Genomic DNA, 17,515 nt, shown 5'->3' on the forward strand with positions numbered 1-17,515 from the left:
TGGTTATCAGCTATCAATAATCAGGTGACCCCTCTAGTACTAAAGTAGAATCAATCACATTGTTATTGTCTGTCACCGTCCAAGTATCTAGTTAGTAGGTCTGTTCTTCCGCCATCCGAATTCAGCCAAGCTAATTTAATTAATATATGGGCTGGCTTTTACTCGTGCCGTGAGTTTCCGACTAATCTACACTAGAAGGCTGCTTCTGCTGTCTCCATCTACTGAAGAATTTTTGGTGCCCTCTGTTTAGTCTTTACTCTCCCCTGACTGTGTAGGGGCTTTCACGGCGGGGACTGCTGTTTCGTATTTGAGGACCCTGAAACGTGCTCTTCTCGGACTCTGAGCGAGCAGACAGACCCTGAAGAATATGGGTCGATTCAAGTAAAAAGAAAGAGGAGCAGTAACAGGTTATAAATAAATAAATAAACATTCCGTATCTTGAGAAGTAAAGAGGGAAAAAAAAGGTTTGGTGCTTGGATGAATCAGGGCAAAGGTCCGGTCAGACAGACAGACCCTGGTCCTTTTCTTGACCTTCCATTTAGCCGGGACTAGACTACCATACACACACCGCGACAGAATAAATCAGCTGGACAAAACCATTGTAAACTTTAGTACTACTAACCATTGCTGCAGGTGTGATCACTAGCATGGCTAGCCCATCCTCCACTCTACATACAGTTTTGTACCCTTCTACTGGCGTATGACTGGACTGCCTGCCTTTTCCAGTGGGCTGTCTGGGCCAGGACTCCCTACTGTAACCATGTGCACCGTAGAGGCGATTGAAACCTCATATCCTCGCCACCTATTCTAATTATATACCAACCGTCGTCCGTCCCCGATTGTCCTGGTTGACTTTCTGAAACTGCTGAATGAGTCCCAGAACACCCGCCCCGCCAGCCAGGGCGTCGACATTCTCGCCGCCCTCGTCTTCTTCCTCGACCTCATCGCCTACCAGGTTCATCCGCCATGACTCCCCCAGGTTACTATCACTGGTGAGTATACCACCTCCGCTCGACCCGACCCCGGGTGACGATTTAACCGCACCACGACCTTTGCCCGCCGGAGGATCTTCATCTTCAATGGGGTCGGTAATGGTGGGAGGTGGTCGTGAGGCCCTATAGCGCGGATACGGATTAGCGCGGTGCGTTGACCGGAACCCTGATGCTGACGGCTGATGGTGCGGGTCGAGCAGCATCGATGGTGCCGGGGAGAGATGGTCGCCCATGCCAGCGGGTCCAAACCGAGGAGCGCCATATGTAGACTGTTGACCCATCAGCCCAGCTGCTGCCGGCCGATCTCCAAAATTGCCCATCTCAATGGCAGATGGGGATCCAAGGGTTGGGAATGTGGGTGGAGGGTGGAATTGTCGCTTCGTTGACGGATGAGCTCCGCGCGGATTAGCACCATAGTTGTCCAGGAACCCGTAATAAGATGCAAGCATTTTGCCATCCTTGGTCGAGAAGTAGTCCGCCCGAAGGTCCTGCCGGGCAGCATCCCGCCGACCCGTGTCCCCTTGCGAGATTACGTTGGTGCCTTTCTTGAAGTCAAAGACCGCAAAGGAGCACAGATATCCCATCCCATCGACGTGGACGGTGAATTCTCGGAAGAAGTCGATGAGACGGTCACTGCACTTGGGCAGGCTGAACCAGAGGATGAACGGTGTGAAGATCATACTTAGAATCTCCTCCAGGAAGATAACGATCTTCATCTGATACAGCACAGCAAAGTCCTTCCGGACATCGTCACTATGCAGGCGGCCCTTCCAGTGGCTTGGGAAGTAGTGGGTGAAGTTGATGACTTCAAGGAGCGCGTACTCCGGATCAAACACATTGGTCTCTTCCGGAACCAAGCCCTGCGCGACAGCCCAGATAGAACCGAAGACACCCAAGTAGAAAAGCACGGTCCTGTCGTGAGTGATCTCGAACCCCAGGAACAGCTCCGGGTCCACAACGGAAGCCAGGGCCAATACCGAGGCCAGTGCCCCAGAGACGAACGCCACGAAACCCGCAAATTGCACCATCTTGTCTTTGGGGAACTGATCCACATAGCGGCTCGCGAAAGGGTAAGACATATTAACACGTCGTTCAAACAAGTGCCACAACTCGTTGAACTCACGGAACTTCCATTCGGCCAGTGGGGTGTATTGTCGGGATCCAATCTGCGATGGATTCTTTTTGTATTCGTTGAAATAGCGGAAGAAATAGTGCATCATGAAATAGACGACAATGAAGGGGGCTACGAAGATATTCATGATGCCTGCGAACATGAAACGCCGTCGCAGGCCTTCACTCAGGGCCCGTCGATGAGTGTCTTTCAGAAACAACGTCCGCACTTGACCCTGCTCGTTGAAAACATAATCCATGATGCAGAGGTTGATGTTCCATTCAAGCGTCCGCGAGAACAGTTGCCTGTTCCGCAGGAACGGTATCGGAAGCGTCAGATCTAGTATATCTTTATTTATCAAGGCAATCAGATAGTTTTCTTTGCGCATCAGTCGGTTCGCGATATCGTGAGCATCCATGCGCTGCTTTGATTGACTCCCCATGAACTTGCGGTTCTTCGCAGAGACCGCACCCGCAGTCGCAGGGTTGGAGTCCCTCAGAGTCATCAATCGGCTGACGACCTCTTGCCAGGATATTGATTGGATTTCGGCATCTGATATTCCAAGCAAGTAGTGATAGAAGTCATGCATGTGCTTGAGTCTTCGGATATCTAGCAAGTACTGAAAGGCCTTGCCAATCCAGAAGAACGAAAGCAGCCATAGTAAGAAGGTAGCGGACATGGACATTTGCTTTGTACACTTCTGGATCAGAATGTCGTCCAGAGTTCGACTCCCGCGTACCTTATGGTAGTCAATGCAGTTAGTGAGAAATATGCTGAACCCTACGACGAATGCAAAGGTCCTGAATCCCAGGCACATGTCAGTCTCTGTTCAGTCTCGATCATTCAGGTGAAGCTGAAAATGGGGAAGGGAGACTTACAAGAGACTCAAAACCCTGTTCAACAGAATCGACCAAATACCGTTTCCAAGAAAGTATGTGTAGACTTCCTTCAAGAAGTTGTCCAGGTTCTCCACGTTTGCCCACATCCACAGTGCCTTCTCTTTAGGATCTACCAGTGCCAAGTTTGGATATCCCGCTGACCATAGACTTGCATGATGGGCCCTCCTATTGTTGTCATGTAGCGGTAATCGTTCGCGGGCGGTTTCCCAGTGGACTCGGTCATCTCGAGGCGATGGTCTGGGCTGATGATCAACATTCGGGGGTTCATTCGAACGGGGAGGAGGTGGGAGCTTCGATTTCAGAACATCATCGTCATCTTGGTCTCCTTCCACGAGGAGGGAGGGAGGAACATCATCATCACTATCATCGAACTTGTGGCGCGGTGAAGCTGCGTGTATCCGACCAGGGCGGCTAAACTTGCGGCGACGAGAACCGGCCTTGAGGAAGCCCCCCTCGTCCCTTTTCCTTGGCGGGCTTCGGGGGAGAAATGGATCGCTGGGACCGGGGGAGTCATCCCTCCCAGCATCTGCTAGAGCATCTTCCAGCTCACGGTCGCTGAATCGGTCCCCATGTTCATCGTCAAACGCCATTCCTGCACGTTCCTCCACGTCCGAACCGTCCGAATGATTGTCATGTTGTCGGATTGTCTCATACACTGACGGGGAGCCGTTGGGAGGGAGGAACCGCGATAAGATATTGGAGGTCATCATCTTGGGCTAAGATACTAAGGAAGAGGTAGATAATAGAATCATCAGTACATCATTAACGGCCGTCAAGCCGTGTTCGAGGTCACTTCAAGGCCATCCAGCTAGGGTAAACACGACATATAAAGAGAAACACTCGGAATGGTTCAGAATCCGAAAGGGCGGTAGTAGTTCGGGAACCTAGAGCGAGGATCGACTTATTCCGACTGGAACAGTACAGAGAGGAAGAATCTATAGAGCGAAGCAAGATCAGTTTGCCTTTGACTTGATCAGAGAGTCAAGAAGATGATGAGCGATGAGCCGATCGACCTCGTAGTTATCTACTGAAGGAGGTCGGTTGACTTTGGTCGGTAGGATCAGGAGCAAGTCCCGGGGGGGTTGGAGGAGGAGCTGATGACCGCCTCGTGATAAGCTCCGATGATGCAGGCGGTCAGTCAATCAGTCACCTCGATAGCACTAGTCGTCCTGCTGCTCCGAAGCGGTAAAGCAGCTCACTCGTTGCTGCCTGAGCCGATCACATTAAAGCCTAAGGCATGAAGACAAACAATCATGTGATGGATATCGGAACAAAGTTAATGCGGAAAATTCCAAAAGAGCATGATTACGTGCTGCATGTCACATGATGGGATGGCCGAGTCATGGCCGGTGAGTCTGTGACGACACGAGTCAGGCCCAAGTGGGATGCTGGACGGGATGGGCCGCCGATGGGGACCACTGATTGGCTCCAGCGCCAGCAAGGCTTGAGCGCCGGTGTGGCTCGTGCGGGGTGGGTTTCCATTCTCGAAGCTCATTCTATTTGCTAGTTTGCCCAGTGCCCGGCAGGGGCTCCTTCCTCAATGGTAAGTAGTCAAGAGTCTAACATAGTAGTACGTGGTGCATCGTTGGCCTTTGGCTGCGTTTTCTTTCCCTTTGTCCCACCCAAGACTTAGAAGCGTTGTCCTCCAGAACTCCCCATCCTACAGCTGCAGTGGGATTGTTGACCAGGTGTCCGTTGGCTGCCTTATATGCGGTTCGTTGAAGTCTATGATTTCCCGAATGATCCACATTTTGGTGAAACGTTCGCTTGGGTGAAGACCGTATTCCGTACCATGGACTTGAAGTTGTTGTGTTTCTCCTGCAAACCGAATTACTCTTTCCTTCTTCGGCCTGGTCCTTCGACGGTTAATGCCAATCTATGAATAGATAGATACTGCTCTGTGGTTTGTTATGACTAGCGGTGGCTTTTCCTCTCCGCCCAGGTCTGGGGTCAATTGGCTGAATTGAAAGACACCGCGATGCCGACTACTACAACTTAAGAATACTACCCAGTAGTCCTAATGAATAGTCTGGCTAAAGGCTGGGCAATGGCTTGACTAGTGACGGCGGGATGCCGACAACTAACTAGGCTACAATTGCGGCAGATGGCGTTCTGCACACCGTTGATGTGAGCAATGAGCATAGTCATGCGTGGTTAGTAGCCACAAATCCCACTACACTGTGCTTACTGCTTTCGGAGTGCACCAACAGCCATTGCAATATAAATGCAATCTAACGTCGGGTAGTACTACAGGGGAGGGGAGGCGGGAAGGATCCCAGTGGCGATAATCATTAGTGACTCGGATCTGACTGCCGTACCCTGTTGGGATCTGTTCTGGAAATGGTCTGCCTGATTATTGTACGACCGTCTCTGCCACAGTTTGATTCTGTACGACTTCTTCGGTGCCGATGGAAGAGGAAAAGAACAATCACAAGGTACCGAGTCGATCAGTCGAATCCTGAAAAGGGAAAAGGAAGGCAAGAGCACGCGAATAGCAGGAGTAATCGGGGTATAACAGAAACAAAAAACGGGAAAAAAGTAATTTACCACTATCGGGGCTGGTTGTACATTAGCCCAGAGGTGGTGCGTTCGTAGACCTTTCTGGAAGGTCATGATTATCGACTATCCTTGACCCGCTTCTTCAGCCAGAGGACAAAGATACGTACCTCGTACGACTTCCTACATGGTTGATCTGTCCCTAGTGTCTGGGCATAACATAAATTGGTCATGCAAATCGGGTCGGGGGAAAGCGATCAAGTTTAAGTGCACACCGTTCCTATAGAAAGAGACTGGGTTGAACTCATTCCCGGCTCAAAGGAAGAAGAGCTTGGCCTGCTTTTAAGCCGGGACTAAATATGACCTCCCTGAAACAACGCCTCATATATGGGCTCGAGTGTGTGCAGAGGAGCGTGTTCATAAGGAAGATCATATTCAGTGGCACTAGCTATAATCAATGTCTTATTATAAAGCCGTTGCTTTTGCACCGTGCTTCCCTATAGCCAGTTCGCAGCCAGTCAGTCAGTCAGTCATCTTAACCACACTACCTACTACTTAGTAAGGAAGAGTGGGAAAATAGGAGGTTCAAAGACACACGTCTTCCATCATTAAGTGGATCTCAGCCCCAGAGCCTGAACCCAACAGTTTTTCTTTTCCGTCGATTTTCCCTTTTCCTTATTTCAGCTTAAATTTTCGTTCAACCCTCCTCAATCCTTAAAGTTTTGTACTTATTTTATTTTATTTTATTTTTTTTTATTTGATCTAATTCCACTCGTACTAACCCGGTCAATTGACGACTGAAGAAAAATTCTACTTTTAAAATTTATCATTCTTTTGCTTGCTCATTGTAAATGGAAATATAGGGTCAACCTGCATATAGAATAAATCAAGCAGGTCAACATCAGGCCATTCGTTGATTGTAGTTGGTCGGGGAGAAAGTCCAATGAGTGGTTCAATGACTCCATAACCGGTATTGCCAGTTACCCCGTCAATTCGGAACCAAAAATCACCAATGCCTTCGTCCCAGGGTTTAGTAGTAAAGAACCAGCAGGGCTCGTAGGCCTGCCTGCCTTGCTCCACGTAGTGCCGTGTCCTAGTATCACTCACTACTACTACCTCTACTATCATCAAGCGGAGAGATCACCGGGCGTTTGTCCAAATTCCCCTGCATATTCTGGAAGCTGGAAGGGTCTCTCCATTGTCGTATTACCAGCTTTTCCTCTCGACTTGAACACTTCTATTCTAGCCTTTCAGTATCCCTGATACCAGGTGAAACGTAAGTAGAGAGAGATATTATTTTTCATTCTTTTGGTTCAGCTGTTTTTGCTCCCCTCTCCCCAAAGGTCATCGATATACCTGAGTCAGGAACTCGTTAGTAGCATCATCATCATCATCATCATCCTCTTTCTTTGGCATCCTCTCAATATCTTTCCTCTCTTTGTGTCCTGTTATTTTCCCACTTTCCCCCCCCCCGGCCCGCTTGTTCTTCAGCTGCACGAAGTTCAACACCGCCTCCCGCTTTCCCTCCGTCGCGGACTGACTCCATCCCTCGCCCTTCTTACCCAGCTGATCATTGACTTTCCACCTTCTCCCTCTTTTTCCCTCTCTGGTCCCTCGCTTACTTCCACCCACCTTCTCAACACCACCATTTACACACCTTCTCCCTCACACTGCCCCCCTCCGACTAGACCAGACACACCCCCCGTCTGTCGTACAGAAAATGCATCCATGCTGATGCGGGATCTGCAGCTTTCACAACGCACGTCGTCTGGGTAATTGGCTTCACCAATCCGTCAATCATTCGAACCAATTATCCCACCCTTTTTCCATCCTCCCTAGTCGTCGTATCTCCCCCTCCCCCCCGACGACGGATTGAATTTCCTTTCAAAACAATTCAAAGCAAAGGAGGGGATTTTATTCTACCAGGACAATTAGGTCAATTCTAGCGCATGAAGGTGCGTCTATTCTTTCCCCTCAAGCTTTCTTGTGTCAATTTCCAATGATATCACGCCGCGGTTGGTCGAACCAAACCTTTGTGCCGACCGATCTATCCACCGAACTGCTGCTGCCACCACCTCCCCATTACCACCCATTACCACCCACTGCTTGCTACTGCTGTGTTCTTTCAAACCCGCTTACTCCCATCATCACTTCCTTCCCACCGAGCTAACATACCCGATGATGGCCTTCTAGCAGCGACATCGCGGCTGTATTTGGAGTATAGGAGGGTTGGTTCCTTGCCGCGCCTACTAGCGATTTTCGCCCTGTACTTTTCTCGTCCACAACTGCCTGCGCTTCTCCCGTTCGCTCACTGGTCCCCTACTGCCACCGCCATCATCGTCACGTCCGTCAAATCACCACCAAACCACACCCCTCCCCTGAACGAACAATCGTTTCGCGACCGCCCCCCCTCCCTCCTCTCACCGTCGCTAGCACCAAAAACGCCACGGCCTCGACCGAATGTGCGACTCTAGCTCCCTCCTTCACCCCGGACTCCATGCGTTCAGCTAGCGACTCATTGGACGAAAGAGACCCTCAATTGTCAGAGGACGGTTGCGCAGCGTACGTTGGGTGTCAGCGTGCTGCAAGGTAACAATCCCGCAGTGTATCACCAGTTTATGTGTCTCCGCCCGTTTGCCTGCGTCCCGTGTGCTTTGTAGCGACCTCTCCCGAGTGCCGCTGCTACCGGTTCCGTCGTGCGTGGTTGGAAAGAAAAGATGGAGCCGGAAGGGTCAAGTGGATTCAAACGGAACTCTGTCCATCAGGGAATTTACAGTCGTCCTGTGGAACGGCGGCCCAGCAAGAAGTCTTCCTCCAAGGACCGGCACGGGATGGTGTATCCCGATAGCTTTAGGGACACGGGAATTCGAACAGTCACCCCAGACTCTGAGGCTGGCAACCACTCACCTTCCTCGGAGGCGGAGTATCTCGCATCAAGTGCAGCAGCTTCCCCTCGCCCCGCCACCCGGACAAGAGCCTCCGATCGAGAATCCCGTCGCGACTATCACTCTTACCACTCGGCAGGCGACGAAGAAGATACACATGTGGAGATGAAAAGTCAGCGCGCACGGTCACGGACCACCACCCTAGATGATCAGCGCAGCGAGATCTCTCCTAACACATTTTTCAGAGCCCGGAATCGCCTGGGATCTATCAACACCGCAGTTCCACAACCCAAAACCCCGGACGAGTCGTCGTCTATTGGCTTTCCGTCGATTCAGTCCCCCACTTATTTCAGTCACTCCCTTGGCCGCCAACGGTCAAGCAAGCCCCCAGGGGGTTCGAGCTTGGTGACAAGCGTATCGGCCAATCAAACCCCCTCGGCGCTGTCGACTACCGATGCGTCCAAAATCCTGCAGCTTATGAAAACGACTTGTGGAAGGATGCACGGCATTCTTTCGTTTCGGACTGCATCAACAACGGCTTGGTCCTCGGGCTACTGCGCCATCAACGTCGCCACGGGCAGTCTGATATATCAAGCTAAGGGGGAGCCCGCACTGGCCAAGACTTTGATTCCTGATCTGCGTGGCTGTCAGGTTCGCTCGCTGGTCGATCCGGAACTTCGGACGAACTACCTCAGCGTCTCCACGTTTACTTCAGGACTAGGTGTCGAGCTAAGACCCCATGTAAGCGAAACATTCGATTCCTGGCTTGCTGCTTTGTTGTGCTGGCAGCCAATCCGTCCCAAGGGCGTCCAAAACAAGATGACAAAGCCCCAGTCGGTGGCAATTGGTGACCGCCGTTTGGTTGAGCGCCGGCGAAACTCCGAAAGCACAGTACAAAAAGAGGCAGCTATCATTAAAGTTGGCAAGATGCTATTATGGGACAGGCCCAGTGCCTCGGGTGTTCGACCTTCCTCTGGCCGCCGAGTGTCAACATATCGCCAACAGCGAGCTCTTTCCTCCTCGTGGCTGAGAGTCAGCTGTACGTTGCAAGAGAATGGTGCCTTCAAGCTGTATACCGAGTCCGACATTACACTGGTAACATGCATCCAACTTTCACAACTCTCCCGCTGTTCCGTGCAGCAATTGCACTCTTCGGTCTTGGAAGATGAATTCTGCATCGCCATTTATCCTCAATACGCCGTTCACTCTGCATCCGGCATCACTCGACCAGTATATTTAGCCCTGGAAAGTCGAGTCCTATTCGAGGTATGGTTCGTGCTCCTGCGCGCCTTTACGATACCTGAGCTCTATGGGCCCGAAACTTGTGCAGAAGATGACCCGAAGAGTCCGTCCGATGCCGCTGCGTCATCCATGGCAGATATGTTCCGGATCGAGCGCGTGCTCAATGTGAGAGTCACGGAAGCTAAGCTGCTCCGAAACAAGGCTGCGGAGAAGGCTCCTCGAAGCCGGAAGCAGTCACGGTCACATAGCAATTCAACCCCAACATCTGCCGTGAGCGATTACTACACAGAAGTACTTCTTGATGGGGAAATCCGTGCCAAAACTGCTGTCAAGTATCGCACAGCCAACCCGTTTTGGCGAGAGGATTTTAATTTTAGCGATCTTCCACCTGTCCTATCGCAAGTTTCGATTCTAGTCAAGACGATCAGCCCGACACAGAAGGATTGGACGCTTATCGCACATGGCTCCTATGGCCAGGACCATAGTAATCCGGCACGTTTGTTAGACGATGTTGAGCTCTCCTCCCAGGATGCTACGTTCGGCAGGGTCGATTTGAAACTGGACGACCTACAGCCGGGAGTCGAAACGGAAAAGTGGTGGCCGATCTTGGATGATAAAGATCAGCCGGTGGGTGAAATGCTCATGCGAGCGCGGATGGAGGAGACGGTCGTTCTGATGTCGCACGAGTACACGCCGATGTCGGAGATCCTACATTCGTTCACCAATGGGCTCACTATTAACATGTCTCAAGTCATGTCCTCGGAGCTGAATCAGTTGTCCGAAGCTCTTCTAAATATCTACCAGGTGTCAGGCACGACTGTCGAGTGGATTTCAGCATTGGTTGAGGATGAGATTGACGGGCTGCACAAAGAATCGACAGCGAATAGACTGAGGTATACCACGAGAATTCACTCCAACGACTCCCGGGAGTCGGGCCAAGAAAGAGAAGTCCTCGTGAGAGACATGGGCCGTACTGCTACCGTCGAGGCAAACCTGCTTTTTCGAGGAAATTCGCTTCTCACCAAGGCGCTTGACTACCACATGCGTCGCTTAGGCAAGGAATACTTGGAAGAAACCATTGGCGAGCGACTTCGCGATATCGACGAGACCGACCCGGAGTGCGAGGTGGACCCTTCCCGTGTACATCGATCGGATGATCTCGAACGCAACTGGAGGAACCTCGTCTCCCTAAGTACAGGGGTCTGGAAGTCGATTGCAAGCTCTGCATCTAGATGCCCGGCCGAGTTGAGGCTCATCTTTCGGCACATCCGAGCTTGTGCAGAGGACCGCTATGGCGATTTCCTCCGGTCAGTCACATACAGTAGTGTGTCGGGCTTCCTATTTCTGCGGTTCTTTTGTCCAGCAATCCTGAATCCCAAACTTTTTGGATTGCTCAAAGGTAGCTATTCTTCCCCCATCCCACTGATCTTCATTTTCTAACGCGCGCAGATCATCCGCGCCCCCGCGCCCAACGCACATTGACATTGATCGCCAAGGCCCTGCAGGGCCTGGCCAACATGACTACCTTCGGCAGCAAGGAACCTTGGATGGAACCCATGAACAAGTTCCTGGTCAGCAACCGCGCCGATTTCAAACAATTTGTCGACTCGATCTGTGCTATCCCTGCCGACCGTCCCGCACCTATCGTTACACCCTCCTATGCCACCCCCATACAGATTTTGGGTCGTCTGCCCCCGACATCCCGCGAAGGATTCCCCAGTCTGCCCTTCCTCATTGATCACGCGCGAAGCTTTGCCAATCTCATCAGTATATGGCTCGAGATCGCACCGGAGCGCCTGGCGGAAATGGAGGAGATTGACCCAGCCGTCAGCAAATTCCATGAAATGGCCGTTCGTCTGCACCAACGCACCAAGGAATGTTTGAGTAGAGCCGAGCAGGCAGAGCGTCCAAACGGAGGCCTTGAGGTCAAGTGGGAGGAACTGGTCGATGCCATGGAACGATCGGTGACCTTTTACGATGACAGCTCCAAGCCTACGAGCCCGGCCACAGAGGCAGCTATCGCAGGGTCGACATCCCTTACGGGCAGCCATCGCAATTCGATCGGCTACTTCGCGTCACGGCCCTCACTACCGCGTCGGTCTACTGATTACGCTCCTGAAGCCGAGGATGACACGCCTCCCAGTTCCTCTTCTGCCACCTGGGACCAAAGTAGAGTCCCCTTCTCGATACCGCGATGGGCAGATCCCAGGGACAGCACCGGCAGTTCGAAGAACTCTTCCACGTATTCGCTTGAATACCCCGAACCCTCGAAATCGCGCAGATCTAGCATCACCAGGGAGACAACAAGCAAGTACCGGTTCTTCGATTTCGTACCCCCGTCTCGCCGCAAAGCGAAAGATCGGGAACAGGCTCAGCATTCGCGTGAGGAACAGCGCAACGAGTTATGACGCCCAAGTCGCCTGGGTCATACCTAGGCCTGCCTTGCTTTTGGACTCGTGCATCGTGGTGTCATGGTCTAGTTGATCCTGACGATACCAATCATCTATTCCACATTCGTGGCTTTAGACAAAATTATTATTTTACCTTCTACGGCTGTCCCGCCTTCTCTACACCCCATGAATGTCATCGGGGAAGCTCTTGCAGCGGTGATGCTTGCATGTTGCGGGCAGCCATTTCTGTGTACAACATGAGAGCTTGATTTCATGTATTGAGATCCCTGCATCTTCTGGTGTAAATTTTTCTGCGATTACATTTCTTCTCCTTTTCTCCTACCGCATGTGCCCATGATTTAACGTTCGTTTCTCCTACCACCCTCTTCCGCTGGTTTTATTTTGGAAAGCATTTGTCATGGTGTTGATACCCTGCTCTGATGGCTGTTTTTACGTGGAAAACAAGAGATCCTGTGAGCAGAGTGCCGGATATGATCTTCCATGGATGATGTATGGATTGTGGGCAGCAGAAACCCTTCCCTTCTTGGGGTTGTTTTTGCCAGTCTACAATTGCAATTGTTGTGTAAATAGCGTCTACCTTTCCTCTGGGCATAGATGAAATGAGTAACTCCACCTTGTTAGACTTGTACTTGAGTACCGCTTAATGCCGCGCCTGAATATACTACATAATAGTACCAAACCAATCCTAGAAACCACTCCGATCTCATACATACATACATCCAACCCACCCTTACCTACCTACCCAACTCCCTTCCCACTATCATGACAATAAATCTACATCCACAAACAGATCTTCCCACTCGCCGTACCCCCCGCAACCCAATTCCTACTGCGATGAAAAACAGCCACCGCCGGCACAGCCGTAATGCCCTCCCCGCCCAACTGCGCCAACTGATCCCCCTCCCCGCTATAGATATCCACAAAGCGATTCATATTTCCGATGCAGAAGCGCTGGATATGCGATTGCGGGTTCTGCTGCCACTGGGGGCGGAGACTGTCACCACATTACCATTAGCATTTAATAATTCAGAACAAAAGAAACGAACATTCATAGGCGGGGGGGAAGAGAAGAAAGGAAGTGGGGATTGAACATACATCGTAACCCATCTCCCCGTCTGACAATTATGTCTCACGACAGTATCCGGCCCCAACTCATCCTCCTCCACAGCATGCCCCACATCCCAGCTCGAAATCCCCTTCTTCTTCAAATCGTATATCTTGAGCGTATCGTCATACGACGACGTGGCGATCTGCCCCGCGCTGTTGAATGCGGCGTGCGAGACGGATAGTCGACTGTAGTGTTCTCCTACGGGGGTAGGTCCCTCATCGTCATCTTTACCCCTCTTTTTGGGCTTCTGCAGCATGCGCAAGTCCCATAACCGCATTGAGCGGTCCAGACTCGCTGTCGCGAAGTAGTGCGGTTGTGTCGGGTACAGTGAGAACCCGCCGATTTTCTTCTCCGAGAGTTGCCATGTCGTTACGGTTCCTGTTGCTGTGGGGTCGGTGCGGATGTCGTGTCGTCCGAAGGCTCCGTCTAGGGTTGTCCAGTAGAGGACGTTGGGGTCGTCGAGGGCCATGTCGATGCCCGAGATGGGCTCGTCCGAGGAGGTCGATTCCGGCGCGTATTTCTCTACGCTGGTGGATTTCTCGAGGTCCATGGCGCGGATCGAGCTGTCGTAGCTGGCTGTGTAGAGGGTTGTGGGGGTGCTGGGGTGGATGTGCATGCTGCTGATGGTTCGGGTGTGTGGTTTTACGGTCGTCAGGACGGGGTCTGGGTCTTCGAAGTCGGAGTCGTCTTCGTCGTCTTCGGGTTTGATCGAGGTGGGTTTCTCTTGGGAGGCGTCCAGGATGCCGAGGTGGCCCATTTTGTCGCCGGCGAAGATGAGGGGTTTGGATTCTGTCGGGTGGAAGGTCATGGCGTAGACTCGTTCGGGGGTCAATTTGATGCCTGTTGTGATTGTTAATATTGTCGATGGAATGGACGATGGTAGTAGGGAAGGGAGACAGACGATTAGGTTCCCACGCATCCCAAAGCGTCAATCCGTTCATCTCCTTCCTCAGCGCCTTCAAATCCTTATCCGTAGTCTTCTGGATCTCATCATCGCCAAACGTCCGCTGATACGGTATCGCCACGCCCTTGGTCACCACATCCACTCCGATCAATCCATCCGCAGGCAACTTCTGCCCATTCACCATGATATCACTGAACGAGAAGTTATCCGACTTGCGGACTCGTTTCGCGCGCTCCGCTTCCTGCCGCGCCTCGTACTCTTCTTCTGCTTTGCGCTTCGCGACTTCGCTCTCCGCCGCGATGCCCCTCAGTCGGGATGACATGCGCCGCGGCTGCGGCGTCTCCTCCTTGATTTTCTTCACCGGAGTCTTCTTCTTTGTCCGCGACTGGTCCTTCGCTGCTGGTTTGGGCATCTTTGGCGGGAATAGCCCCGAGGACTGCGCCTCCATGGTCAGCTTTTTGAGGAGCGCATCACGTTCGGCGATGTTGGCTAGGCGCTGCTTTTCGAATTCGGAGATCTCGTCGTTGCCCATTTTGAAAGTTTTTCTCCCTCTAACAGAAGGGTAATGTCTTTGTAGAGAGTGTTGCTAATTGCAATGACTGCTGAATGGCGCAGATGGATAACTTTGCTCGCGCGGAACAGAGGCGCGTTCGGAGCGCCGCGTGGTCACGTGGCTCTAATTGATGGGAGAAACTGCGCCGAGCGGGAGATTCTCCGACGGACGGCTGGTTCAGCTTCATTTCGGCAGACCGGTCCACCAATTGTTAATCAGTGGGAGGTTGCCGTGAATTTACAGTCTATTTTATATCGGACTGTAATTCGGCATTGTCAACACAATGAGTGCCCGAATCTCCCGGTCCTGGTTGGCACTCGCAACTCGCAACTCGTCCGTCCCATTCCTGTACCAGACTCGCACCCTCACTGCCGCATACCTGTCTCCTCCATTCCGTCAGCAGTACTCGACCTCCAACGACGCCAACGAGCAGGACCATGAAGCATCGACAACAACAGCAGCAGAACCAACACAAGATGACAAGCCCGCCCGTCCCGTCCGGAGGAGCTTCCTACGGAAAAAGGCCGCGGCCGTCACTCAACAGCAGCAGCAACAAGCACCCACTAAACCAGCGCCGCAAAAGCCCGTCACCATGACCAGCACCGAGAAGCAAATCTTCGGCAATCTGCTCGAACAACTCGGCACCGAGCGCCGCCAGCAATCCCAGACCGAGCTCACCTCATCCACACCATCCGCATCATCAACGGAATCGAAACCCACCCTCCGCGACGAAGACATGGACGAGATGGCGCAAATCTCCGCGATCTTCGACTCCGTCCTGCAAGACATGAAAGAGAAGCGCCAGCGCAGCGCGGCGCGCACCGAGCGACAGGAAAGCGAAATCGCCGTGCGAGAACAGAACACGGCTATCGAAGAGAAGCTCCAAACAGGCGAATACACCGATGACGAGCTAGCGGAGATGATATCCTCGAAACAGATCACCATGGATAGGGCCATCGAGGCCGTGATCATGCGCGAGTCCGTCAGCATTGAAGCCGCGCTCTGGGACGCTATTGATAACCGTCGCGGAGATACCGCTATCTGGGAGGTATGCAAGGAGCGGATCTTTAATATTTTGCGACACTTGGACGATGAGAAGAAGGGTCTTTTGGGCGTGAAGGATGAATCTACTTCGGAGAGTTTCCTCGCTATTCCCTTTGTCGTTCCCACTGAACCCGTCGTCACGGAACTCTATCCCAAGATGCTCCTCGTCGCGTTCAAGCTTCTCAATCTGCATTATCCCGAATCACATCTCATCAGCCAGTTCCGTGCCACGATTAAGTCTATGGGTAGGGCGTCTGCTGTTCTGGGTGGGTCCACGGCTCTGTATAATGAATTTATCTATTTTTATTGGCGAGGATGTCATGACTTGCCGGGTGTGGTGTCGCTGCTTCGTGATATGGAGGTTACGGGTGTGGAACCGAATCGGCGCACGTGCGGTCTGTTGCATTCGATTAAGAATCAGAGGGATCATGATCTGAGGAATCATTGGCGGAAGGCCAAGGTGGAGGGAAAGCAGGGGAAGTCGAATCGTGAGCCGTGGTGGGATTTGGCACCGAACCGGAAGGCAGTCCGGGAGTTGTTTGGGGATGATGGGTGGGTGAAGAAGTTGGAGGGGAGGGTGAAGGAGATTGAGAGGGCGAGGGATTATTAATTGACTTGTATAGTATAGTATACATGTATGGCGCCGTTGAAAGAGACGTGAATGTAAATATACAATTGTATCACCGGAAGTAAATACCTGTAAGCAAAGCAAGCTAAAAAGAAATGATGTTAATAATAGTACATCCTACCACCCCATACCTTCTTCCCCATCATATTGATCATATGAAGGTTTGGTACCAGCTACAACTTCAACCCCCAACTCCTCCCCAATCCCACAGCAGTCGACCCCAAGAACCCCAAACACTGCTTCACCCCAGACACCTTATCCTTCACAGCCCTCGCATCCGCCCACCGGCGAGTCAGAAATTCCTCGGTATCACGCAGCCCGGCGCTCGTATCCCGCGTCATGACAAACTCCGACGAAGCATACACCGCCGCCACAGCCATGCGCTTCGAATACCACGATGCATCGACGGAAGCGTCGCCCGCTAGCGTGAGGATATCGTCCGAGAGAGCGTGCAGCTCGGATAATGAGAGGGGGATGTTTTCGCCGAGGGACATGATGGCTAGGGCCTATATTACCATTAATCATAAGCATATACACGTATCACTACTAGAATGAAGATAGGGAGTGGGAACATACATCCTGCAACTTATCCTTCACTTCAACATTCATGCGCAACCGCTCCATAATCAGAACCTTGATCTTGTCGTCCACGGACAGAGGTCCCTGCTGGGATGATTGCAGCAGCGCATCATTCTCCACCTTGGAGCGGAGGAGACCCCGACGGCTCGCCAGCCAGAAGAGAATCAGGTCGAATTCGCCCCGCGGGAGAAGCTGCACCGAGACGTCGAGGAAGCCGGCGTCCCGGGCTCCGAGGGTTAGGGCGTCGCGGGTGAAGCCGTGGGTCGGGACGTGGCGGAGAGCGGAGGAGAGGATGGTCGTTTGGGAGTTGGAGTATTCGTGGGGTGGGGAGGGGTGGTGGATGGAGTGGTAAGAACGGATGCTAGGAGTGGTGGTGGTCGTGCGGAGGCATGGTTGGTGTTGGATAATGCGGAGGGTGGTGGTGGTGGGTTTGGTGGTGAGGAGAGATGTGGTTGTACGGATGGGTGTGGTTGTGGTTGTCCGGGGTGCGGCAGTTGTGAAATACCTCCGGGAGAGGGTTAGGAGGGGTTGTGTGCGAGTCATGGTGGATGGGTGAGTGGCTGTGGTTGTTGTTGGGGAGGAATTGAAGGTCGGAGATGGAGATGGAGATGGAAGTTGGATGGATGGCGGAGGATTTTCTAAGCGGTGGCCTGAGCGGAGAGC

General features: G+C 52.3%; 5 protein-coding genes across 5 annotated transcripts; 2 read left to right on the forward strand and 3 right to left on the reverse strand.

Moving 5' to 3' along the window:
* Positions 1-435: 435 nt before the first annotated feature.
* On the reverse strand, positions 436-4,070 carry atgI (autophagy protein ATG9). Its single transcript, XM_025703922.1, has 2 exons — positions 2,982-4,070; positions 436-2,903 (listed from the first exon to the last, which is right to left on the reverse strand). Exons 1-2 carry the CDS (start codon positions 3,710-3,712, stop codon positions 812-814), a joined length of 2,823 nt encoding a protein of 940 aa, XP_025564536.1. The 5' UTR covers positions 3,713-4,070; the 3' UTR covers positions 436-811.
* Positions 4,071-7,915: 3,845 nt separating this feature from the next.
* BO88DRAFT_255154 (GTPase-activating protein BUD2) lies at positions 7,916-12,233 on the forward strand. Its single transcript, XM_025702240.1, has 2 exons — positions 7,916-11,024; positions 11,075-12,233. The coding sequence occupies exons 1-2, from the start codon at positions 8,216-8,218 to the stop codon at positions 12,031-12,033; spliced, it is 3,768 nt and encodes a 1,255-aa protein (XP_025564537.1). The 5' UTR covers positions 7,916-8,215; the 3' UTR covers positions 12,034-12,233.
* A 558-nt stretch (positions 12,234-12,791) lies between these two features.
* Positions 12,792-14,648, reverse strand: BO88DRAFT_403698 (WD domain protein). Its single transcript, XM_025706424.1, has 3 exons — positions 14,046-14,648; positions 13,132-13,984; positions 12,792-13,030 (listed from the first exon to the last, which is right to left on the reverse strand). The coding sequence occupies exons 1-3, from the start codon at positions 14,578-14,580 to the stop codon at positions 12,811-12,813; spliced, it is 1,608 nt and encodes a 535-aa protein (XP_025564538.1). The 5' UTR covers positions 14,581-14,648; the 3' UTR covers positions 12,792-12,810.
* Positions 14,649-14,772: 124 nt separating this feature from the next.
* On the forward strand, positions 14,773-16,537 carry BO88DRAFT_255159 (uncharacterized protein). Its single transcript, XM_025702241.1, has one exon. The coding sequence runs from the start codon at positions 14,885-14,887 to the stop codon at positions 16,253-16,255; it is 1,371 nt and encodes a 456-aa protein (XP_025564539.1). The 5' UTR covers positions 14,773-14,884; the 3' UTR covers positions 16,256-16,537.
* On the reverse strand, positions 16,239-17,448 carry BO88DRAFT_403699 (uncharacterized protein). Its single transcript, XM_025706425.1, has 2 exons — positions 16,850-17,448; positions 16,239-16,779 (listed from the first exon to the last, which is right to left on the reverse strand). Exons 1-2 carry the CDS (start codon positions 17,393-17,395, stop codon positions 16,447-16,449), a joined length of 879 nt encoding a protein of 292 aa, XP_025564540.1. The 5' UTR covers positions 17,396-17,448; the 3' UTR covers positions 16,239-16,446.
* Positions 17,449-17,515: the final 67 nt, after the last annotated feature.

Source organism: Aspergillus vadensis (genome assembly GCF_003184925.1).
Source record: "Aspergillus vadensis CBS 113365 unplaced genomic scaffold BO88scaffold_7, whole genome shotgun sequence".
NCBI classification, from domain to species: domain Eukaryota; kingdom Fungi; phylum Ascomycota; class Eurotiomycetes; order Eurotiales; family Aspergillaceae; genus Aspergillus; species Aspergillus vadensis.